General features: G+C 37.7%; 2 protein-coding genes across 2 annotated transcripts in view; one reads left to right on the forward strand and one right to left on the reverse strand.

The window, feature by feature from the left end:
• LOC134674898 (titin-like) overlaps positions 1-18193 on the reverse strand; it is a 150582-nt gene extending 132389 nt beyond the window's left edge. Inside the window, exon 1 of the mRNA XM_063533054.1 lies at positions 18056-18193. Within this exon, the coding sequence (XP_063389124.1) occupies positions 18056-18093 (38 nt within the window). The 5' untranslated portion in view covers positions 18094-18193. The remainder of the gene's footprint in view (positions 1-18055) is intronic.
• On the forward strand, positions 6287-7934 carry LOC134674510 (uncharacterized). Its single transcript, XM_063532603.1, has 2 exons — positions 6287-6411; positions 6953-7934. The coding sequence occupies exons 1-2, from the start codon at positions 6329-6331 to the stop codon at positions 7800-7802; spliced, it is 933 nt and encodes a 310-aa protein (XP_063388673.1). The 5' UTR covers positions 6287-6328; the 3' UTR covers positions 7803-7934.
• Positions 18194-27557: the final 9364 nt, after the last annotated feature.

Here is a 27557-nt window from a genome sequence, read left to right on the forward strand (position 1 = left end):
TAAATAATGGAAACAAAAAACTATGTCCCGCATTTACACAAAACTTTTATTGTATAACTAGCTTAATATTATAAATGGATCTATATTCTACAAGGTGTTACTGACCATGGGGCTTTAAATTCAGGGCTCGATTCTGCTCGCTAAACTGAGCTACTTTTATTATGGCACCAACCCCGAAATCCCGAAAAATTTTTTTTACTTTTTCATACATTTTGGCTGATCAGATGTCGAATTGTCGACGTTTTATATGGAAAAGCCAAAAAAAATTCCCCGATTTTAGGGTTGGTCCCATAGTAAAAGTAACTCAGTTTAGCGAGTAAAATCAAGCCCTGGAATTAAAGCCCCATGGTCAGACACATACTGTATATCCCCACGCAAGCCTATCAAAAGATTTATAGGCCCGTGAAATCCAAAATGGAGAAACAAAATATATTCAAGCTCATACAAAGCTAAGCTAAGAGTAACATATAGTATCCAAACATTCCATTTCCAAACTAACTTATATCCAGAAGCGGTATCATGGTCGCATTTTATCACCTGTCATGCCATGCGTCATTTTCGCACTTACATATTTGTTAGAACGTGACAGCCATGGTGACAAATGATAATGAGCCCACCATCTTAGCCTTACGGAATAAATAGCAACTAATACTATTCTAAGATTCCTGAGATTCCTCTAAATCTCGGAATAGTAACAAACGTAAACATAATCGGTATACCAAATGAGAGCTTGGACAATTTTTGCATAATTGCACTCCACAGTGACATTTTATTTTCTCCTACATGACGGTGACATACTCGTACAGGAAACATCCATCAAGATCACATAAATCCAATCCATTCTACCGTTTCACCCACTATGTGTCATATTTATTGTTTACCACCGTCTAAATGCAACATGATTCAGAGTTCAAACCACATCGTATACCTTCTACCTACGTCATAGATAAAACAAGAAAAATACTTAAAATGTAAGTATTTTTATCTATATAATGCAGCATGTAAACCTAGCTATCTTGCAATTCTTATAGGGCAATTAAATATTGAACATTACGCGACTTCGACTGTACCCGGATAAATAAAATTAGCTACAGCTCAGATGTTTGAAATATTTATAAATGTAATTGCCTATCGTACCTTTAATTAAGGAAACTGTAGGTTTAACTATATTATCATATTTTTCTGTTTAACGGTAAATGTAAACAACCGTTTGGGGGTCATCCATTAATTACGTCACACCAATTTCTAGGTTTTTTGACCCCCCCCCTTGTCACACTTGGTCACAATTGGCAAACCCCTCCCCCCCTAGTGTGACGTCACATTTTTTCTACGAAATCGCCAAATCGAATTAAGTAAGTACCTAAGTATTATTAATATTTTATCAAAATATTTTTGACGATATAAATATTAGTAATTTTATAACCCAAAACTGCTTATAGTTCGTTTTTGTTTAGCATTAGAAAGAACTTCAAAGAAGGTAAGCGATCTTGGCATGTCTTTTAATTGAAAAACGCTTTTTAAAAATCAATAACTATTACTTATGAAAGCAGAAGAATATAAATGATCGTATTAGATTCATAATTGTTACATATTTGCAGTAACTTATTTTTAAAATGTGTTTTTCAATTAAAAGACACATCATGATTGTTTACCTAATTTCTAATGCTAAAAAAACGAAGTATAGGAAAGAAAATTGAACGAGTAAAACTTTTTTCGTTTTAAAAACTTGTTATTTAATTTGTACAGCGAACTAAATAAATTTTCGGTTACTGATGAAGTTAAAGTGACGTCACAAAGTTTGTGTCTCCCCCCTCCCCCATGTCACAATATGTCACATGTTCTTGACCCCCTCCCTCCCCCTAAACGTGTGACGTAATTAATGGATGACCCCTTGTTTCTTAATAAACAATAAATAAATAAAAACTATAAAGACCTGGTGTACCTGACGTATGAATAACTTACTACATACATGTACGTATTTAAGAATACTATGAAGAATTCTTAATGACTCAGTTCAGATAATACAATCGTGGCATTAAAGGTGTAGCAACAAACGCGCTTCCACAAATCCACATCCGCGATTGACTCATCCTCGTATATCGCAAAAAAACTACGCACAAAAAAATGAATTCTTGACTGATGCGCATTTCAGAGAAATTATCAAGTTTCATCATCCTGACGCTGTCTAAGGGAACAAGTTTATTTTTTATAGGTAAGTACTAAGACTAAGTAGAATTTACTGTCAGTCATCATATTTTTTACATCGCCAAATTCTCACTGACATTGTCAGTTAGTTAGTACATAAGAATATAAGTAGAGTTTAGTAAGTGTATTCAACGGATCACTAAAACGCCTTCCGCTTCGGTACTTTCACATTTTAAAACGTCTAACTTTTATTGTATGATTTTTTATGCCTATTCCGCGTCAAAACAAAAACAAAAACGACGCTAGCTACTGTCAGGCATCCTAGAACATTCACTACATTGACACTTGTCATAATCTTTCTAAATAGTCCGTGGCGGTCCGTGCGAGCTGGCAACGCCGCGCGAAAGTGGCGATCGATAGAACGGCTCGCAGCATCGTGGTACGAGGAGCAATTCTCTATTTTATTTATTCGTCGAATCGCGCAGGAACGATGACCTTGGACCAGGTAATTTATAAACTTTGACGGCGTGTTAATAATTATTAAAAGGGTGAAAGGGTTATGATAACTAAGTTTAGAGATTAACCCATAAATACCTATGAATATTTGATGGCGTTAAAATCATTTACAACATTTACTAGTTCACCAATTCATTATAAATATGTTAGAAGTGCCACGCTGATACAATAATCTTTATACTGATATAGTCAATAACACAAATACCCGTTTTATGTGGCATTTAGAAATAAATTCAATAGCTCACTAAATGGCTCAACAGAATTCAAGTTTTGTGCATAAGCCGCACCTTAGAATACCAGGTAGGTAGGAGGTAGGTACCGTTTTAAAATATGTATCTGCGTTTTTGCCTGATGGCAGATAACTGCGCTGCGCAAAACATATCGAGGGGGTTCTTCAAAAAAAGTGCGCAGGTCGATAGGCTACGGTGACCGCTTACCATCAAGCCGCCGGTAGAAAATATCGTGATTCGTGCATAGGTACTTTCTTAATCATAAAATTACATAAGAATAATGGAACATTTATGATGCCAAGGATGGACCAAGTCTGTTTGTATAAATAAAAGAACGAAAATTAGAGTGGCGGTCATAAAAGACAATGTGCACAGAAAAGGCAGTAAAGGCCGACAGCGGCGTTATCTAACAGATATCTTGGGGAAATATCAAGCTATCTGCAGATAACGGCACAAAAGGGGATGGAATAGGGGTTGAAGACAAACCCAACTCTTATTCTCAAACATTTTTTTAGCTATATCTACCTTTATAAGTAGGTATAGGTACCTAAATCATAAAAGCCTGGGGCTTAAAGACTGACAGAAGTCTAGAAAAAGTTTAAAACTACATAAGTGGAAACGCCAAATTGTTAAAGCAAACTAACTAGCAAAAAGTGTTCGCTATAAAGGACATTTAATGCAAAGTATAAAATTGAGTCCGTTAAAAAGGACATCAGAAATTTTGATTCCTACGTACCTAAGTAGACAGAAAATAAATAAATTTGGCCATATGTTGTTATACCTATGTTGCTTTTAGCTATGTAACCTTGGAGATTTTTGATTATGGTGTAGATGATGTAGGTACACTAAAGTTGGTTTTTTTTTTAGCATTAGAAAGAACTCCACAGAAGCAAGCGTGCAGTTTTTATCAGGCTCTTTAATTGTTAATAATTATTGAATTATCTAATATAGCATGGTCAATACATATAATTTACTTCAAATTATTACCGCTAAAAGTGCCGGATTTGGAACCACAGGATTACTTCTGCGAAGTTCTTTCTAATGCAAAAAAAACGGAGTAGTTCGTTTTTTTTAGCATTAGAAAGAACTCCGCAGAAGCAAGCGTGTAGTTTTTATGAGGCTCTTTAATTGTTAATAATTATTGAATTATCTAATGTAGCATGGTCAATACATATAATTTACTTCAAATTATTACCGCTAAAAGTGCCGGATTTGGAACCACAAGCATACTTCTGCCAAGTTCTTTCTAATGCTAAAAAACACGGACTATAGTTACAGTCAGCAGCACTAGCAGCAGAAGTTGATAAGCGGGTGAAGTGTTCAAAATGATCTTGACGCGACTTTATTGTTAAGAGAATAAGAGCGTGTCAAGGTAATTTTGAACTCCTCGACCGCTTAGCAACTTCTGCTGCTGACTGTACATACGGTGGTCGAACATCCTAAAACTAAAAAAAACGAGTTTAAATTAAGTAACAAATTAACCGGACTCAAAAACAATGCGCCAACACTGATTGATGAACAGAGAACAGACAATGGTTAAAAAACGGTGACGCAACTGCCAACAAAATAATAATACGCACGGAGCGGCAACGTCGCTCCGATCGATCCAGACGTGCTGTGATACTGATAACATTAGTGATAACGCCTGGGTATACGTATAGCTACGTTTTGCGATGGAGTAGTAGGTATTTATAGGTGTATTTGTTATGTGAATGAGTTACTATTTGTACCTATTTGTTAGTCATTGTGTGAAATGACATTGCGTCTTCTACTTAGGGCATTACTGAAAATTCCTGGAACTGGCCACTTAGACAAAATAAGTCGGCTCATATATCGGAATCCAGAATCTTTCAATATGGGCCCACGGTATCAATTTATATGTACATAGTACGGGGTCACATCACAGGCTCTCCATCAAGCTGAAGACCGCAATAAATGGAGAAGCCTATTGCAACGTTTCCGTCGAAGCCACGATCCTCAGCAGTGAGGGAACGACTTAAGGAGGAGATAATGTACGGGGAAAGTGTGGCTGCTCTGACGTGTTAGAATCACAGTGAAATCTCGATAATCCGGCACTTCTATGGTCCGGTACACCCAGTAAGGGATAACTCATGCTAGACCAGACCGGGACCGGGCCGCAGCTTCCGGCGCTTACTTTTCTATGGAAAGCACCACGTGATCACCGATCAGCCGTCAATATCACAAGATTCACAAGCAGCCATAGGTAAAAGCTTAACTTTACATTCGATGGGCTGTACGTTTGTTTACCACGGACGTGGTATTAAAAAAGAACATGTATACAACTCGTCGTTTAGAAGCGACTACAATTTTGGTACAAAATTCACATTTATATCTAACGCCATAAGGTTTAAATTTAAACACAGCACTTCACTATCCGTGTAGACTGTGTAGTACGACCGACATAATTTGATCTTTGAAAAATCGAAAAGTTTGTTAACAAAAAATACCTAAAGGAAATAGCTACGTTTTAACAAACGTTAACGTTTACGCATTATTTGTACTTTATAGAACATTTTGTCATATTATAGTCTCCCCTGAACAGGGGGTTTACTTTCTCGTTTTTTTTTTTCATATTTTTGGACCCATGGTTCAAAAGGAAGAGTGGGGAGAGTTTTTTTTTTCAATGTTTTATATCCGAAACTATTCACTTAATATTGATCAAAAAAACACCGGTCGAGTGCTAGTCGGACTCGCGTTCCAAGGGTTCCGTTCCGTACATTACCAAATTTTTTACAATGTATTTTTTTATGCGGAATGTGAATGAAACGTCTTTAAAAAAACCCGTAGGGGTCGGATGTGTATTTTTTTTTTCAAAATGGGTCTAAACCATTATTTTCGGAGATAACCAGGGGGCGGGGCCAGGTGATCGGAAAGACAGACAGACGCACGAGTGATCCTATAAGTGTTCCATTTTTTATTTGAGGCGGCAAGGAGCCTGGTCAATAAAATAAACCCTAATTGATTTAAAATATAAGGATTAATACTACATAAGGAGATTGGATTAATTTGAATGACCAATTAGTTAGTTGTAAAATTAGTAAATCAGTATTTACAAGGTTTTTGTAACATTCCCTCACTCAAAATTAAATTACAATCTAATTGTAAGATTGAAGCACTGTTCAAGTATCAAGTTGTATTGAGCGTCCTACATCCACTAGCTCTTCGGCCTGGCCGTTTATTTACGGAATGATCTACAACTTCATGCCGTTCGTTTCAATTTGAACCTTATAACGTTGGAATAAAGTTGATATTTTTGTGAAATTGAGTTGGTAGTTAGTACTCTTTTATCACACGACGATTCCGATTGGTTGGAACGTTGCGAGTGAATTTGAACGCCATTCCGCGCTCTGCTCCCTCCGTGAGCGGACGTATAATAAGTTCACAAAATAAACATTTTCAAGAATTAACATAAAATAATGAAACGTTGCTGCGCGTACGGTTGCAAAGCAAAGGGCGGTCCCGGGACCAAATTCTTCAATTTCCCCGCGTGTAAGCAACGGTAAGATTCACCTTGAGCCGATGTGTAGATTTCTAGAGTTACGGCCCGATTCTAACTTTAAGATACGTCAATTAATAGATCTAGAAACGATATGGATTAGATATGTCAGTGTCAAACATGTGTCAAAATTGACGTTTCTTCAAACAAAAACATCACTTTTGACACTTGTTTGACACTGACATATCCAATCCATATCGTTTAAATATCTAGTATTTTTATTCCTGGATTTAATAAATTTTAATAAATTTTTCTAGTATTTGACGTATCTCATTGTTCGAATACGGCTGTTAGACCAAGATAAGTCTGCAATGATTTTGATAGCACACGCAGTGCAAGTGTTATTTAAACAAACATCATAATTTCATAGAAGGTCGACGTTCAAAATAACACTTGCACTGCGTGTGCTATCAAAGTCGTTGCTGACTTCTTTTAATCTAACTCTAGGTACTTATTAGTCTTATTACACAAAATGGCACGTGGATTATTAAACGACCTAAATTGAGTTAATATGGAAAAATAAGACTGTGTTTTTTTTTTATAGAGCGAGAGATTGGTTACGAGCACTAAATCGGCCAGACATCCTCGCCGACCTCAATGAAGACAGACGCAACCTGCTAGATTTCTACTACGTCTGCGAAGCTCACATCTCCAAGCGCAACAAGGACACAGGTATCCCCGTCCTTCACATTGTGAGCAAGGGGACATGTACTGACCAAAACATTAACACTAAGGAGAAAAGCACTTCAACAGAACCGGTTGAGAATCCTAGCAAAGGTACATCGACGACAGATCTGACGATGCGTAAACTAAGTAGAACCTCTATAGATATAATTGACATACAGCCTACAGCTTACTACGGCCCTACACAAAACAATGTTGCATCTAAACCCTTAAAAAAACCGAGTGTTTCAACTAATACGCCTAGAACCGGATATATAGCTCCAGCAGGCGACATTTTTAAAACTCCAAAGCCCGTTGAAACTCAAGCTGTTAAACTAAGGAATTTTAGAAAGAATATACCCACACTACCTACGATAGCTGTTCAAAAACTAAAATCGGATAAACCTGTAGCAACAAATCCATTTCCTAATATACCATGTGACAGAGTCAGTGACACAGATAAGACAGAAATAAAAACAGAAGAGAACGCACTAGTACTGGATGATATTGTAACGGCTTTATCAGAACGTCGAAGAAATGGGCATTCGGAATCACCTATGATGGATGGACGTAAAATAACGTTTAAAGTTAAGATGAGTCTGCCATATTTCTGTGTAGAAGACGCCACAACATCAGAAACCAGCATTAAACGTGAACTTGATGATGATGATATTGACGATAATGTTCATATTGACGATAACATCAAGGAAAAGAGAAGTAAACCAGGATAGGATGATGACATTGATGAAATTGACGATAATGTTAACATTAAAGAAAATAGAACTAGACCAGGATAGGATGACGGCATTGACGATAATGTTAAGATGTTAACATAAAAGAAAAGAGAAGAGAACTAAAACCAGGATAGTTTTAAGAGAAATAACATGTAAACAGAACTATTGTTTTATATTTACTGATTGTGATATTACTTTAGATCGGTAGTTGCTAAAATAATTAGCAAAACTCAAGAAAAAAGAAAGTAAAGGTTGTTATAAGAAACTATTGTGCCACAAGTCAAAATAATTACTAATGATTTTTATAATAAATAATTTTGAGTCGTTTACAATTTTGTATTACTTTTCAAAAATTTGCATTATCCTTAGGTATATTTATATTTCCTGCAATAGCCAAAAAATCCTCGGAAGCTCAAAACTGCAGAAATTATTGAATAAAAAAAGAATTGAAAATATCATTCGTTCAGTTCATCTTTTCACATCCCTATGTTCCAACCAGTTTTAATCTGTACTTTCCCAAACTTCCCACCAATTATTACCACAGAGTAAAAACCTGTCTTCAAGTTCGGCTAATTAACCACAGAGCCAAAATTGTGGTACTGGTTTAAATTATTGCTGTGTACCGTTAAACGGTTAAAATGATCTACACACGAATAAAGGAATTCGCATTAAAACTAACACTAGATCGGCTAGGGCAGTTCCTATTTAGGTATGATAAAACTGTGCTAGTTTAAATCGATATTGGTAAAACCTTGAACTTGCCCCGAAGCCATGTGATTTTTTAAGACTTTTTTTACACTAACCAGTTAGAAGTGAAGAAACTATTCCTAACGGCGTCTGTCTCGCCTACGTGGGATTTTTTCAATATAATTCTACTTTTATTAATAAGGTCTAATTTACTTTTATTAATAAGGTACGATCTGCTTCAGCTTCGCGTCAGTAACTGGCAGGAAGTTGCGCAGGATCGGGACAGGTGGCACGCTCTCGTCTCGGAGGCCAAGATTCTCTTTGGATCGCTGAGCCAAAATAGTTAGTTAGTTATTTAATAAGGTAGGGCTACCAAAGTTACATAATAATTGATAATTCGTAAAAGCCTATTTTTTGAAAGCCCTTTCTTACGAGCAAGGACGTCTTATCACTTAAGTAGCTTATGTAGGTTAAAAATGAGACATGTGTAATATTATTAAGACAATAAATTCGCATCTCCATTTGTCGCTCCACATCAACAGAGATGGAAATACGTAAATTCATTCCCATCTATCACTTCCACGATACCCGCTCGAGGACTGCCGATTCGCATTGCCAAACAAGTTCGAAATTCGAATATTTACTCAAAGCGTGCACGGAGCGGCAACGCGGCACGTTCCACGCGGCCCGGCAACGTCGCGTCGTACGAACAAGATCAGCTGCTTTTGTACCGTGTTAGTGAATAGAGCGCCACATGAATATTTTGTTGTTGGAAATGGGGACATTTTTGTAACAAGTCCAACCTGACGATATTTGTATTTAGAACAACTCAAACTCACACCATCCGTTATGTCATGTGAAATCCGAACAATACCTACCATACCATTATATCTCCAGAACTCTGGTAGCGACTTGCGATTGGCAGAAGATCCATTTTCTTTAACGTGCCATAATAAAAATAAAATACGATTCTATTTGACAGTAAAAGCTCAGGACGGGATAACACTTAAATTATATTTTTACGATAATGAAAAAGATTTTCTACGCACATTTGGCTTTTAAAATTGGCTTATACCTACCCATTATACCCAAATCTCGTATCTTATATCAAGTGTACACTTGGAGTTTGGACAGTTCAAAGTTCAAAATTTATTTGTTCAAAATAAGTTGTCAGAGTTCAAAATTTATTTTTGTGGAATGGGTCCTTTTCTTATATAGTTGGAGTCGGACTAAACTCTTCATGGCATTTGAAATAACAAAGTGTGGCCATGTCATGCCACCTAATTAATGTCAAATTTGTATGAAAATTATTAGAGATGCAACGGATAGTTGTTTGGCCGGATACCGGATACCGGGTATCCGGCCTGGACACTGGCCGAATATCCGTTATCCGGCCGCCGGATATTCGACCGGCGGAACTATACCTACATTTCGGTTTTTCAGGTGCGCATTCTGCAAGTTTAACCTGTTTCCTAGTGAACGTTCACGCGGACTCATTTGTAGGTTCGAAATGAGTGCGCGTGTAAGTCAGTGGAATTATTAAATTGTTTTAAAATAATAAACAAGTACGATTATGACCGTGTCTGTTTCTTAAATACAATTTGTTTACTCCGAAATCAAGCAATGTTACTATCCGGTATCCGGCCGGATAGCAGGTCACTATCCGGTATCCGGCCGGATAGTAAAATAATGGCCGGATAGGCCGGATACCGGATAGTAACCGGATATCCGGTGCATCTCTAAAAATTATTATGACGTTTATTATGACACTAACTCACACTATGATGTCTACAAATCGGTGCATAGTTAACCTAAACGGACTCTAAGCGATCGGAGAAATTTAGGCATCATAATTTTTGAAAAAATAAATCGACTCTTGAGTAGCAATGTACAAATTGCAGAACATTCCCAAAAAGCGGAAACGTTCTCGAGAATGTTCTCAGAACATTCCTGCAACATGGAAATTATTGTTTAAACAAGAGAATATACTTGAAATAAAGCTTAAATAGGCATAACTTAAAACTAAATGTTATTATGCATATATTATTGTCTATTAGAGTTAGCTATTTTGTTGATGTGATAAATTCACCAATAAGTTGCTTAAATTCTCAGTTTATATCAGAGAATATTTCGACTTTCGACAAATTTTTCCAAATTTTTTTTTTTTAGTTTCATTACAATCTAGAAGCCTCTATCTCCCTCCATGCCAAATCTCAGCGCGCTCGGACCGACTCGAAAAATTTTAAAAAAAATGTCGGCCATTTTGGTTTTTTTTAATGCAGTTTGTTTTGTCTCGGGGCCTTCTATGACATTTGGTCGAGCACCCCCCACCTATCACGCACCGTTTAAAAGTTGCCATACAAAATAAAAGTGGCCAGTTTTCCCGCAATTGTAACATTTTTCCAAAAAAAAAATTTTTCATAGGTATCTAGGGGACCCCGAGATTCCGTCACCAAAATTTCAGCGCGCTAGGACAAAATTCAAAATGTTTAAAAAAAAAGTCGGCCATATTGAAAAAAAATGGCGGCGTCAAAAACTGCCAGGGTCCCTCTATGACATTTGGTCGAGCACCCCCCACCTAAGTCTCACCGTTTGGCCGGGCCGTCATACATTTTTCTGACCGGAAGCGGACGACCAAAAGTCGTAATTTTCTGGGGGTAAGGACTACACCTAAACTATCGTGAATATTCATGGTATAAACTACGGTAAATAAATAAATTCTCGTTCTCGAGAACATTCTCAGAAGTTACCGAGAATTTCTCATGTGGAAAGTTTCGCAACTTTGGAAAGTTCTCGTGCGTGCATTGCTACTCTTGAGTCATTTTCCTTAAGCGCTGGTTTCCTAGGATAACGGTGCCGTTATATACACATCGTCTCCATACAAAATAATACGCCTAAATTTGGATGGAGTTGCATTTTGTATGGAGACCGCCGCTACCTATAACGGCACCGCTATCCCACGAAACCAGAGGGCCTACCGCGAAACACGTTCGAAGCATTTCCTCTCTGTCGCACTTGTAAATTTGTACATAAGTGTGACAGGGAGGCAACACGTCGAACGTGGTTCGCGGTAGGCCCACAGACTTTGTAATTTTCACTTCGCGAAGCGCTGGTAACAGGTTTATTTTAATTTTGCGGTCACATAGGCAAACTGGGAGGTAAAAACTAGTTAATATAGACGGTCTAGACAGAGAGGTCACCGCTATTCCTAGGCCAGCACAGACTCATATTGATTTCGTGTTAAAATATCCGCTCCAACTCCAATGGCGAACTAGAGGAAAACTATTTTTATTGAATATCGGTTAAGTATATTTGTAATAGGGTTTGAATATTAAAGTAAAGTTTATCGCCAGAATCGCTTCGGGAAAAGGATGGTACGGCCGTGCCTCATTGTTTTGCTCGACTTGGCTGGGGCACTGGCACTACCGTGCCGTACCGTACCGTGTCAGAAGGTGCTAGAGAGTAGAGAGTCTAGAGACTTTGCTTTAAGTTTCATAAGCATAGCCTGTCAAACAAATTTGTCAGCAGAAAAAGGCGCGAACTTCAAATTTTCTATATGGGACAATAACTCCTCGTGCCTACATTTTGTACTTTGCCGCTCTTTTGTACTGACGGAAATGGCTATACAGAGTGTAACTCTTTTCCAACGTATGGCAGGTAAGGTGTAAGGTTATCGTACCTCATCTATTTAAAAAGTTAATGATTGCGTTTTGTTTTCAGTTTTCAGTCCTCTCAGAAAACATAAAAATAAAAAGTCGTCATAATACGAAAATGTTAAGGAAATACGCAAACCTCATCCAAGAGCGTTTAATGAGTATAATTAATGAGTTTTTGTGCGATAACATTGAATTCGACGCTAGTTTCTTTTCGCCTTGGCAGAGTCATGGCCGACTCTACCGATGTTGTAACGAAACGCAATTACTCAATTAGCGATCGCTTGTTCGTCCGATCTAGATCGTATAAGCAGTGTTGCCAACTTGGCATAAATAATGCCAGATCTGGCATATTTTCACTCGGTTTGGCACCATACTTTTTATACCTTTTTGTAGGTATTTTTTTTTTATTTTTAGATAGTAGTTTCGGAGATGAATGGACTTGCATGGCAGGAGAGAAGAGATGCCTGTTAGACACAATAGCTAACAGATGGGGCAAGATGGTTGGCCACTTGATACGGGCACGACAGATTCTTTTCAAACATCCTGGAGGGCAAGATTGAGGGGAAAAGAGGCAGAGGAAGGCCCAGGCTCACATATCTCAGCCAAATAAAAGAAAAAGTTTCTGTCGTGTCGTACGAGGGAGTTAAAAGGCTGGCCCAGCAAAAAGAAGAGTGGGGATTACTCCACCGACAAGAGCATAGCTCTTAAATACTGATGATGATGAGTTTCGGAGATAAAGGGGGGGGGGGTATAGACGCACGATTGACCCTATAAGGGTTCCGATTTTTCCTTTTGAGGTACGGAACCCTAAAAACAGTAACTTAAGTACCTATCTCTAATCTGATTATTAAATTTCGTCGCAAATATTGTTATATTTGCAATTCATATTGTTTATACCTACGTCCTCGAATGACCCGAAAACTTAACGCGTAGAGATAAGAGTTCAGTGACCCTAATTACTTGTTCATTATCAGATTTAGACTGTTTCGTCCCTGTTAGCTCGTCTCAAGGCTATGAGGTCTTTGACATAGCACTATAAACAGGATGTGGGGGTCTTGTTGACTCGAACACGTTGGGGTCTGGACCCTGAACTGTCACGTTGCTTGTCAGTCACATTATAATGAGTAGAGTCAGACTAAGAAAAGTCTGCAGCGGATTTGATAGCCCACGCAGTGCAAGTATTATTTAAAACGTCAAACTTCTATGAAATTATGATCTATTAATAACACTGGCACTGCGAGGACTATCAAAATCGCTGCAGGTTTTTCGTGGCTTAACTCTAGAGATGCCCCGAATAGTGGTTTTGGCCGAATACCGAATATTCGGCGACCTAAAAATTCGGTATAACATGCGAACATTTTGAGTCACGTTAATGGGGTTGGCAACTGTCAAAGGTTTGCATAGATGGCGCCATCATAGCTTGCCCCTTTTTCTATGAGATTTGGCTTAAAGGGCTGGCATCCAGGGCATTAATAAAACAAAAATTTGACATAATTCTAGGGACTGACGGGGCAAGCTATGATGGCGCCATCTGCTAAAAACTTCCACCGGCCAACCCCATTATGAAAACTGGTCGCCAACAAAGCACATCGTTTGCTATTAAGATTTAACTTTTGTTGCTCAGAACCAGCCAATGTAGTCAGAGTCAATCAAATCAGACCCATGATAAAAATAAAATTATTTGTAATCAACAAATGCTCAAAAACAGGGAAAAATACTGACAATTGTGAAAAAAACAAATGTGCCCCATAACCGCCAAGCGGGCGCCATTATTCTGCACACACTCCAATTTCACTTTTCGAGCATAAAATCTTGTTATTTTCCTACATCATTCTCGTCGTGGTTAAGACTTCGCTGGCAAATACTTATCACACCCACGGCCCGCCATGACAAATATAAAATTGTCATGTCACTCACTGTCACGTCGTAATGAGCGTAATTGCACTTTATTTTATTACAAATGCATACAGACGTCGTCATTGTTGCCGACTGAAGCCTATTTTTTGATTCCGTAGACTAAAATGACATTTCCTAGTATGAACATAAATGTCATTTCATAGTATGAAATGTCATTTTAGTCTACCGAATAAAAAAATAGGCTTTAGAAGCCGGTTGTAGAGTCTTCTACAATAATATAAGTATATTCTTTGAAGCCCGAAAAAAGACAAATAAGTTCGTGTCAGATATTTTTACGGCCTTCGTTGTGTAACATATTATTGCAGGTGACTGTACTTATACAGTCGTGCTCAGATATATCGGAGCAGACAAGGCGCTCACAAATATCTGAGCACGACTGTGTAGAGTGCGTGTTCAGTTATTTTTGAGCACCTAGCTCATATCTGATGGCTACTGTTATACTGTACAACTTTGCTTGTATGAACAATATGGCAGTTCACTATAGAATAACGTCATATCATATTACATTAATCGGTATCTAAAATAATTAATTGTAAGCTAATTTAATAATTTTAAACTTTATTGCACATTTAAAAAAGGTACCTACTAATGGCCGACTTCAACAGACAGAGCATGAGATCATATGCACTGCGTAATTCCTTAAAACTATACACAACAAAATAAACAAAGTACAACTCCTACGAAATACAAAAAATCACAAATATGTATAATAAATAGATAACAGATGATTCCCGTTTATCCAATCCATCGCCTCACAGAAGATTAACTGTATACATAATATATTCAATCCAATACTTAGTGTTTTGTTATAATATGAGGAGACGTGTAAAGTTAAAGGATAAATAAGAAAAAGTATCAGTGCTATTCCAACATGATAATTGAATCTTATGTTTACATTTTTGAACACACCTATTTAAAGAAGGTTCATAGTAAAGTTGGAATTATGGACTTAGATAAGAAATGAGTCATAATTTATAAATCAGATGAAACAATATGGAGCCATCTACATCATTGTAGGTAACAACACTAATGATAGATCATAAAATAATTATAATTACGAGTGCACACCACCTTCAGAAGATACAGAACCTCACCTCAGTAATTTAATTAATTCTCGAAAATAATTATTTTTTTATCTCATATCTCTTCACACAATTACTGGATGCCCATAAAAATTTTCGAAAACTAAGTTTTTGAATCCATTTTATGAAACATTACAAATTTAATATTTTTAAATATGAAAATTTTAAACACATTCTCACATAAGATTTTTTACCCAAAACTCTGACGTAATTCGCAGTGTCACGTTAATTAATTCCACGCGACGAGCCCCGGGCAAAAAAATACAAAAACATTCCTTTCTATCTAAATATAATATTAAATTTGCAAATGTAATCCAACCTAGTAGGTATTATACAGAGTGTTTTCTGTAACAGGAGCAATAAATTAAACTGTAGACTGTACTCCTCAAACTGACCAACATTGATTCAGCAACTTATGAAAATAACTCATGGTTTTATTACACTTTAAAGTTTATTCTAAGACGCAATGTATTGCAAATTATGTTATGTTAAGCGTGACAAGTAAAGTCAAACACACTGATGTCAGCGTACATTGAAGGCAATATTTATTTTGTATGAAGGAAGCCAAAAGGATTCATAATTTTTAAAAGTTGCTGAACAAATGTTGGTCTGTTTGAGGAGTACAGCCTTTAGTTTAATTTATTGCTCCTGTTACAGGAAGCATCCTGTATGTGCCTCGAGCTATGAACAGTACGACGAAATCATGTCACTCGTATGGAAAAATTTTGCTCGTTAAGATAATAACGCTTGTTAACATTGGATTCACTGAGTTATATTTTGGTAAAATGATATTCAGACGAAACGAAGTTAAAGCGAAGCCAAGGTGACAATTAGAGATACCCCGAATAGTGGATTTGGCCGAATACCGAATATTCGGCATGAGATGCGAACATTTTGAGTCACAATTTTTACGAAAACTGTTCGCCAACAAAGCACAACGTTTGCTAAGATATATTTTTATATTGAACAGAATTAATGAATGTAATTAGCGTCAGTCAAATCAGACCCACGATAAAAATAAAATATTTTGGAATCAACTAATGCTCAAAAACGTGCCTTCGTATTTAACCACTTTCCAGGAAAACATTTTAAATATTAAATATACCTAGTTTTTGGTTATTTTTTTGTGATTATTTTCTTTTTAGGTAGGTGCAATAGATATTCGGTATTCGGCCGAATAGTGGGCAACATTCTGCCGAATACAGAATATTCGGCAAAGTGGCCGAATAGGCCGAATACCGAATAGTTGCCGAATATTCGTGGCATCTCTAGTGACAATCGTTTTGCACAAAATGACAATCGAATAGGAAAATTGTTTCTATACAATAATTACAATTTGTGTTTTCTATAAACGTTTCTCACTTGCTAAGACCCCAAGGTCAGATACGGTAAGAGGAACATAGTTTATATCCTATTTTCCGGGCTACGGGAAACTATAATTTCTCCACGTGTTCCTTTTGCAACGGGATTCCTCTTACTCAACCTTCCCCTTCACTACACCTTATACTCAACCTTCCCCTTCACTACACCTTATAAACCCGTCCTCCGCCGGCGTCTGTTTGTGTGTATGTATGTTCGTGATAAACTCAAAAACTGCTGAACGGATTTTCATGCGGTTTTCACCTATCATTAGAGTGATTCTTGAGGAAGGTTTAGGTGTATTATTTGTAGAGATGCAACGGATAGTTGTTTGGCCGGATACCGGATATTCGGCCTGACCATCGGCCGTATATCCAGTATCCGGCCGCCGAATATTCGGCCAGCGGAACTATACCTACATTTCGGTTTTACAGGAGCGCATTCTGCAGATTTGACCTGTTTCCTAGTGAACGTTCGCGCAGACACTTTTCTAGGTTGGAAATGAGTGCGCGTGCAAGTCAGTGGAATGTTTCAATTGTTTTAAAATAATAAACAAGTGCGATTATGATCAAGACTGCTTCTTAAATCCAATAAGTTTACTCAGAATTCAAGCAATATTACTATCCGGTATCCGGCCGGATATTAAAATCATGGCCGGATAGGCCAGATACCGGATAGTAACCGAATATCCGGTGCATCTCTAATTATTTGTTAAGGTTTTGTGTAACCCGTGCAAGGCCCGGGCGGGTCGCTAGTTATTTCATAAAATGGTCTTCGGGATTCTTGGATTCTGCATGGTTTCGGGATCTTCGTGGATAGGGATTCTGAAAAGGTGGGAACAAGTTAAGGGAGGGTAAAGGGAAGGTTTAGAGGTAAGGTGGCGTTTATCTAATTTAGTTTTAATATTTATGATTGTTGCTGTAAATTGTCTAGTGAAACTGAATGATGATAAGGAATGAATGAAAAAAAAACAAATGTGTAAGGAAATCTGGTAACAAAAAAGGAATGTTCCTTAGAAACTTTCTAGGACATTTTGGGAAATATGGTGGAAGTTGTTCAGCTTCATGCACTTCACCAGCATCCTACCAATTTTTATAGAAATCAGATGTGATCGAAATGTACAAACTTTTTGAGAATTGCTGTGATATGGCGATCACGACCACTCTGACAAGAGTGTGACGACAAAGAAGAACGTATCATTAGTCTTTAACCTTTTGACAGTCACATATGGCTATGGCCGTCATCGGAAAGTCTTGCCACGGACGCCAACGACGGCTACAGACGTCAGTTCGCCAATGCAATAGGGACTTACGCAGTTCAATTTTGCTTAAATAGTGGCGATCGACTAGCGTCCGGGACACGGCATATAGGTTATAGGTTCACGCGGGCTTGGTTTCCGCAACTCGACGTCATATTAATGCGCGTATTTTGCGTGGTGGGTTGGCGGCACTATTCTTGCCAACCCAACTCTACCAAGACACGGACCAAGACCGGGACACGGCATATTCCTTCGCCGTCTGGCGTTCAAAAGGTTAATCTATGGTGTTACCTGTGCATCGGCTGTGTCCTCTGTGTATACTGCGCCATGACCCGGACGCTGGCATGGCTAATAGTAGCGCATCGGCATGCGCATGGCATGGGCAGGCTGACGCTAGCTGCTCGTTTGCGACACTCCGCACATAACGCACTATCACTTACTTCTATAACGTATCATTAGTCGGGGTGTCATTCTGAATCCCTAACAACGTTTGTCCTAAAGTCACTTGCTCTAACTGGTTTGTCCTATTGGGCACATGCCCTAACGATCAATTGTCATAACGATTATTTTCCATAATGTAATGGTTAGCCTAACAATCATTTGACCTAAGAATTTATACCATAACTATCAAGATCCCTAAAGTTTTTTACCATATTTTCGAAATCCCTAACAATGTCTGGCATAAAATAACATGCTCTAACTGTTTTGACCTAATGGCTATTGCCCTAATGATCTATTATCATAACAGTTACTTTTCCTATTGATCAATTATCATAACAATTACTTTCCATAATGAATGGTAACGAACTGTTGCCACAAAAGTGGGTTAGGTTAGGTTAGAACTGTGACCCTCGAAAAAACGAACTGCTGCCACAAAAGTGGGTTAGGTTAGGTTAGAACTGTGACCCTCAAAAAAACGAACTGCTGCCACAAAAGTGGGTTAGGTTAGGTTAGAACTGTGACCCTCGAAAAAACGAACTGCTGTCACAAAAGTGGGTTAGGTTAGGTTAGAACTGCGATCCTCGCAAAAATGAAGTGCTGCCATTGGTTAGGTTTGGAGGGAAATTTAAATTAGGACATACGAGTATTAGGTCAAGAAACGATAGGCTAAGTAAAATTAGGTAACATGATGGTTAGGATATATAATTTTTAGGCCTAACAATAATTAGGCAAAAAAAGAATTATGCTACATAACATTAGGATAAATACCCAATATGGAAAGTGCCATTAGGGAAAAACATATTAGGACAAAAAAAAATCGGCCAGTCGATAATAGGGAAACCAAAATTAGGGTATACGAGTGTTAGGACAACTGATCATTATTGCAAACAATATTAGGGAATGCAAAGATAGGAGAAAAGACTTTAGGGATTCAGATATAGATCCCATTAGTCGTTAATCTATGGTGTTACCTGTGCATCGGCTGTGTCCTCTGTGTATACTGCGCCATGACCCGGACGCTGGCATGGCTAGTAGCGCATGCCGGGGCAGGCTGACGCTAGCTGCTCGTTTGCGACACTCCGCACATAACGCACTATCACTGCACACACACTGCACCTGTGGGCAAAAACACTGGTCACAGACGTGCAGTAAAAAATAAGTTTTTCGCAAAAAAAAAATCATTTTTGGTACAAGCTTTTATCGCTGACTGTACTTTTCTTACGACAGACAACTAATACTCATCGAAACAATTCTAAAAACCCCTAACACAATAGGTTGCGTTGTTTCATCACAGAGTTCCTATGGCCACTTTCTGTCTCCATCATCAGATCAGCTCGATGGTACCATAATATTGCATTGTCATTGGACTTACATATGTATGCAAATTTTAAGCTTCATTGGAAGTCGGAAAGTGGGTCAAATCAAAATCAAACTTGCAGGATTTGACCCGTACAAATACAAACATAGTTACATAACTACATACATAGGTAAATTGCAAGTTGAATAAAAGCTTGTAATAAAAGAACTGCCGCTTCTGGACACTGGGATTGGGCTGTAGGCCACGTGGTCTAAAGCGGGTTAAAGACTTTAAAGTACATCTGGTGCTCCATTACGACACCCTGTGCTATAATAAGCACATTACGTAATTACGTCGAAAGTTAAAAGGGTCATATATACTGTAAAACGTTGTACAATACACGAGCGAATAGGAAATTCGCCACTCGTAAGTATCTAATTTGTCATAACTAACTCATAAACGCACTATGACACCGCCATACATGCAGTCTTACAACTAGTATTATTCCTCGCCGCATTCTTACATAACGGTACAAAACCACAGCGGAAAAACCCAGAAATATGAACCGCTAACAGTTTCCTCTATCGTAGTTTATTTATCCTCTAGCCACCCATACGTCAAACCTTGCCAAGCAAAATGAAATTTTATTTTGTCAACACAAAGTTCAAATTGGATTGGAACAGGAGACCTTTTTATAGGTCTCTGGGCGGCTAGAGGTTATATTCATGCATGCATAAGTATTAATGTAAATGCATGATATGAGACAATAAACAATAATGAGGTAATCAATGATCATTAGAATACTAAAATACATGTCTATTAATATCCTATTTAACGAATAATCTAATATACACATATGAAATGGACCAGCCAAAATGTATGTAACAGCCAAAATTATTTTTCCGTGATTTCGGGGTAGGTGGTAGGTCCCATAGTAAAAGTTGCTCAGTGTAATCCCAAAACATCCCTGCAGGCGACGGGAATACAAAAAAAAATCGGGCAAGTGCGAGTCGGACTCGCGCACGAAGGGTTCCGTACCATAAAGCAAAAAAAAAACGGAAAAAATGCAAAAAGAAAACGGTCACCCATCCAAGTACTGACCCCGCCCGACGTTGCTTAACTTCGGTCAAAAATCACGTTTGTTGTATGGGAGCCCCACTTAACTCTTTATTTTATTATGTTTTCAGTATTTGTTGTTATAGCGGCAACAGAAATACATCATTTGTGAAAATTTCAACTGTCTAGCTATCACGGTTCGTGAGATACAGTCTGGTGATGGACGGACGGACGGACGGACAGCAGTCCCGTAATAGTGTCCCGTTTTAACCTTTGGGTACCTACGGAACCCTAATTACAAATAGTAAACTGTCAACTCATGGTATGGCTTAGGGGCTATTCATAAATTACGTCATTTCAAATTAGGGGGGGGGGGGTCTGGACATCGGATGACGGTAGCATGAAGTAGGAGGAAATGGGGTCATTTGAAGCATGATTTTTGGATGATTATATAAGGGGGGGGGGGGGTCAAAAATCGATGACGTAATTTATGGACAGCCCCTACAGGTATGGCTACTGGGGTATTTATATTATTATTATTTTATATCCTTTCAATTACAGAGTATTCAAGATTTCAATGCTCTGTAATTGAAAATTGCTGTTTAAAAAGCATAAAATATTAACTTTACCTTGTATATTTGTCCTGTCGGCTTGTATGTACGTCAGAGCAAATATACATACGTATAAAACTAATGCATCCATACGTAGCTGTGACCAGCCGCCCCGCAGGTCTCCCCTACTGGTTGCTCCGAGTTGCCGACTCGCTAAGTCGCGACGGTCGCTTAGTGTAATCGGACCAAAGCTGTACAATTCACTCCCGTCTACATTAAAGGACTCGAATAGTGACTCAATTTTCAAAAATAATCTTAAATTATTGCTTATTGAACACGCATGCTACTCAATTGATGAGTTTATGTGTATAACCTTAACCAAAGATCATTGACCCAACACTGTGAAATGAAAATTATGATTGTTATTTTATTGATCTATAATTTTATTGTTTTATTACTTGTATAATTTGTATTTTATTGTGACTTGTAGAATGTACTTTTATTTTTACCAATAAATATCTGTATTCTGTATTCTGTATTAAATTATTCAAATATTCCCCAGTAATATACTAATAATTGAAGTATGAACTAACGTCGCTTGAGAGGGACCTTGGGGTCTTAATACTATATCTTAATAGCGATTTAAAGACCTTGGTTGGACCGGAGAAGGGCAGTCATGCTTCTATGCCTACGTCATCTTATAATTTTTATCTACACACATGTCATTAGTGCTCTATACTACGTTCAGAAACCGTAGGAAATGACAAGCTTTATTACAATCAATTTTACTATGAGAACTTTCTTATCTGTGGTAGTAGGAAAATTTGTACTTTAATGTACATAACGTTATAGATTTTTGTAGGTTATGAGTTTAAATTTGGAACAGCAGTCAAAACTCAAGTAGGTCTCTATTCTAGTATCCATAGATATTAAAACAGTTATCGATACGAAACGTCAATTTAGTATGTTTTTTAAATATAAACCGCACGACATTTGATCTCGAGTGACATGAGAATAGGGACTTCATTCTTTTGTCTAAAATTTAAAAAAACTAAGGATGTGTGACATGCGTGAAAAAAGTTTTCATTCACCACCATTTGACGTACAGTTTATCTTTTAGTTAGTTTTAAGTATGTGTTTAGATAAAGTAGTGTATGTAACTATACATAATTAGGCATTAAAACACTCGTGTGATCCTATTAAGAAACTCACTAACGTTCGTTTCTTAAACCCACACTCGTATTTTAATGCCTCTCATTATGTAGCAGTCACATAAACTACTATAGATAAATAGCAATTACTAATTATACTGTGCTTTTAGATGCTAATAAAATATAATAATACTGACATTCAAGTTTGAAAAACATTCTGAGATGTTTTCGGACACCTTGTACATGTATGTACTCTCCTAGTATAAAATTGCCATTAGGATTTAACCGTAAGTACTTAATACTCTGTATTTTTAGGTATTTAAATAAAAGTAAACAATATCTACCCTCAAATGGCTCCTTAAGCCAGTTGACGGTAGATGAAAACATTACACGATCAAATAAAATATAGGTTAAAGTCAGCTCGTTCAGTGTCAGATCCAGGCGGTTTCGTATTTGATTGGTTAACCAATAAATGTTATAGAGTCTGTGCGGAAAGAGAAGAGTCATGGAATGTATGGGGCCCAATACATTCCACGACTCTTCTCTTTCCGCACAGATTCTAACTACCCGAAAATGTACAAATTATTTGTTTACTTTTATTTAAATAAATAACTAAAGATACAGACTATAACATACGTGTACTAGGTGTCAAAATTAGACAGGTCATTAAGGGAAAATCAGTTCTAAGGTACCACAAAATAGGGTATTTTCCTACTAGTCAAATCAGTTACTTTTTTAGAACCGTCAAAACGATTTGCTAATATGGAATTTATATGAAACATTACATCGTGACGTCATGGTCAACTCACCTACTTTTTATATTTCTATCCGATTTATTAAATACTTTAAATAGAACTTGTGTTAAAAAATAACTACTATCTGTGTTTTTCTTATAATTATTATCTGGTGCTTTATTTCATGCATGGTGTAAAATAATTTATTTTAAATACAGTATAAAACCCTATTGACTTTGGAGATAGAAAACAGATATGGTAAAATTTAGTTTAATATTTTACTTGGGCGAAGTTGGGCACCAACGGCGAAGGGTTCCCTAACTTCGCCAAACCCGATTTTCGACACTGCGACATTGATAACGGGGTGTGCTCATGTTGAAAAATAACCTAAGGTGTTGGTATGAGTACAGTCAGCAGCAGAAGTTGCTAAGCGGGCCAGGTGTTCAAAATGATCTTGACGCGACATCATATTGTTAAGAGAATAAGAGCGTGTCAAGGTAATTTTGAACACCTCGCTCGCTTAGCACATCTTCTGCTGCTGACTGTACATACAATGAGCCGTTCTCGATTTTGCATTCATGCCGATTGCACTCACTGCAGTTGCAGTGTCATCGATAACATCGAAATTGGGACCAGTCCTTTCATTTAAAACCTTTGTGTCGTCACAAAGGGCCTTTTACCTCACACGGCGTAACTGACGATTCTAAACCTTATTCCAAAGGGATAAGGATCACCCATGATCAGTTAAGAATGTACGGTACCTACAGTCGAGATCACAAACATCTTTACAAGCCAACGTTATAAAAATAAATTTAACACCTTTTAAGGGGCTACCTGCGGTTTTCATCGATTTTTGACAAGTTTTGAATCGTATCTCCTACTTTTGCACTACAAGATAGATTTATAAGACAAACGGCTATCAATTCTTCATTCTTGTCTACGGATCTTTTATCTCCATTCTTGTCTACCGGATTTTGAAAGAAATGGATACATCCCTATATTTATATGATTTTTTAAAAACAACAAAAACACTTTTTTCGAATCTAGATTGCTGTGAAGGATCTTACGTATTTTAAATGAAGATCTACATATTTGGGTTCATCTTTGTAGTCTCTAAAAACGTGTCTTAAGATCAAACGTATCAGTAAAGACGGTTTTAATTTTAAACTAATTAACACAAAAGTTATGGCCAGTAAAGCAGTTTCTTAGCCTAAATTTGTTCAACTTTGATGCCAGATATCTCGAAGACAAAATGAACTTTGAAGTAAATATGGGATACTATATTGCTTAGCCGTTGCGTTAATATGATAAGCTACAAAAAACATAAGAAAACTAAGGGATTCAGATCGAAGGTCATTGGCGTGGTCCCCTTAAGACACTGACAATAAAGGTGGCCACTGACGAGCCTTCCAACAGTCCAAATAGCGTGGCTGCAATCCAAAATCGGTCCGTGAATGTCAAAAACGTACAATGTTTAATATTAGGATGCCGTCCATTTGGATGAATCCATTGCAACGGCATCCATTTGGAAGGCTCGTCAGTGGCCTGCTTAAGGTCGTGTATATATATTTATGGAACGTTGGCTTGTAAAGATGTTTGTAAACTAAAAATGTACCTGATACCTTACCTGGTGTAAGCTTACGCCCAAAAGGGCTTTAGTCGCTCGTGATTCCTATTAAGGAAAACCGTTTTGGTTTAAAACTACTCCAAGATGACGGATGGGCCTGAGAAATGGGTTTGTTTTGTTATGAATTACTGATAATAACTAATAACATTCGCAATAGCAGAATGGTGGGACCCGTAACAGGAGCACAATTTTAGACCACAGAAACTCGTAAAGGTTCTTTTTATTCTTCAAAAACTGATGAGAAATTGCATTTTATCCACAAGAGCAAAGAGTGACAAAGTAATTTGATGGAGAAATTAAGTTGTTTGCTCATGTTGACTGGTGATTAAATGATGATGAAATGACTTCAAAACAGGAAATAAAAACATATCTTGTACAACATATGCGAAAATTGCACCTCAATCAAAAATACCGAAATGTAATACAATTCAATTCAATAATCTAGTCTATTCCTTTTCTAAGCCTCTGGATCTGGATCCCATATGTACCTATATGATCCCAGTATTTCCAGAAGGCGCAAGAGCCCTAAAAAATCCGAAAAAACTACCAAGTATTTTTTTTGTGTCCCAGTGGATCCTGCGCCTGCCTGATTTTAGCCGTTTACATTCGCCGGCTCGTGGCTCGGCTCGCGAGCCCCTATGACTCGTACTCCAAAACTGGCCAAGTGCGAGTCGGACTCGCGTTCCAAGGGTTCCGTACATTAAGTCCAACTCACGCTCGACTCCACATTTCTAATAGGTTTTCCTGTCATCTATAGGTAAAGAACTATTTTTTGTATTTTTTTTCAAAAAAATTGACCCAGTAGTTTCGGAGATAAGGCACTGGTCCCACCGCGAGCTAGTAAGCTATGAGCTATCGGCTATAAACACGAACAAAAGATAAGCACTCCCGTGTAAATAAAAGAGACACGGCGATATTTATAGCTCACCGCTGGGCGAGTAACTATAAATATCGCCGTGTCTCTTTTATTTATAGTGCTTATCTTTTGTTCGTGTTTATAGCCGATAGCTCATAGCTTACTAGCTCGCGGTGGGGCCAGTGCCTATAGGGGGGAATGGTCATTTTTTGGCTATTTTCTTAGATAACTTCTAACCTACGAGCCCACCGTTTACACTCGCGTCTCGTGGCTCGCGGCCAGTCGCAGCTCGCACGCGAATGTAAGTCACCTATTTGTATACAGTGTACTGTGTAGTAGTTAAATCAGTACTGACAGCAAAACAGATTAGTTCATATTTATGATAAGCGAAAAGTCGTGATCTCGTGAATAAGTCCACGGCATATATACCTACATAGTTACATACAATGTATGAAAAGATCGTGAAATACGAAATTGAAATGGCTGTTACATTCATAATTTCATACATTGTATGAAACTACCGGTACTATAATAACTCTTTATTTACGTTATTTACGTGTTATTATTTCATATACAGCTTTATATTAAATGATATCCGTTTTATGTAAATTCTGCCTACGTTATGCGTTATGTCATTTTGAATTTAGACATTCCTAGAAGTAGTCCAGGAGTTGACAAACTTTTTAGAAGAATCATAATTATTATAACTTTCAAGAATGTCGTAAATTCTACTATTAGAACTATTAAGTATTACTTATTATGTGGTATTAATAATAGTGACTACGTATTTCAATTGATAAGGGGTTGTGCACAAATCACGCGAGGTATTTTCGGCTACTTTTTGACCCCCCCCCCCCGTTGGTGATATTTGGTGAGGTTTTTGGCTACCCCCCTCCCCCCACGCCAGCTCCGACCTAATTTTAAGATAAATAGTGTTGTATACAGGCCATGCCTAGTGCGGGGTTCATTGTAACGTGCCTGTTAAACTTTTATTGTGAATAAAAATATTGTTATTGTTATTTAGAAAATATTGTTTATTTTTCTATTTTCGTTAAATACACTCGCTATTTTGAAGTGTAGAGTGAAGATTTATGTTTAACGAAACCGAGAAAATTAAGGTATTTTACTCATGTGGTTGGTTTTTTTTCTTAGTTTCGTTCACTGTAGAAAAATACACGTGAGGTTTCCTTATACCCCCCTCCCCCAACGTGATCTATCGTGAGTTTTTCGTGACCCCCCTCCCCCCATCGAACCTCGCGTGATTTGTGCACAAGCCCTAATTAGGTTCATATGACCGTAAAGTCCGCAAATACTTTGTAGCATTAATTACTAATTACAAACGCAGATTGTCGTAATGCGATCGGTCACCGATAATGGCGATAATATAGTGAAAACAATTTACTTTGCTAAGGAATGCGCTGAATGAAATCATCATTTGCGACGTGCTCAAGCAAAAATGGTTCCGTCACACAGGCGCGTTTGCAGGGCGGGGCGTGAGTGTTTTATATGTTCTCGTGCCGCCCACTAAACGCGCCTGTGTGACGGAGCCTTAAGGCATTATTGCAATAACGGGACTATACTAAAATCATTCTTATCGAAAACCGATAATGTGTTTTGTTTTGCCTGAAAACGACATATGAAGAAACTATAGTCAAATCAATGAGTAAAATTATAGCCTAAACATAACACAAACAAGTGGCCAACAAGCACACGGCCCGCCTGGTGGTAAGCAGTCACTGTAGCTTATGAAAACCTACAACTCAGGGGTGTTATGTTCTTAAAAACCGGCAAAGTGCCAGTTGGAAAAAAATCACGTTTATTGTAACGGAGCCCCACTTAAATATTTATTTTAATTTGTATTTAGTATTTGTTGTTATAGCGGCAACAGAAATTCATAATCTATGAAAATTTCAACTGTCTACCTATGAGTGACAGCCTGGTTACAAACAGACGAGACGAACGAACAGACGGACAGCGGAGTCTTATGGGTCCTCTACACGATGGGCTAGCGCCGGTCACTCCATGGGACGCAGCCATGCGGTAGAATGAGATGGCAATATCACTTGCTCCCTCTAACGCA

This window comes from Cydia fagiglandana, chromosome 20, assembly GCF_963556715.1.
Source record: "Cydia fagiglandana chromosome 20, ilCydFagi1.1, whole genome shotgun sequence".
In the NCBI taxonomy this organism is placed as follows: domain Eukaryota; kingdom Metazoa; phylum Arthropoda; class Insecta; order Lepidoptera; family Tortricidae; genus Cydia; species Cydia fagiglandana.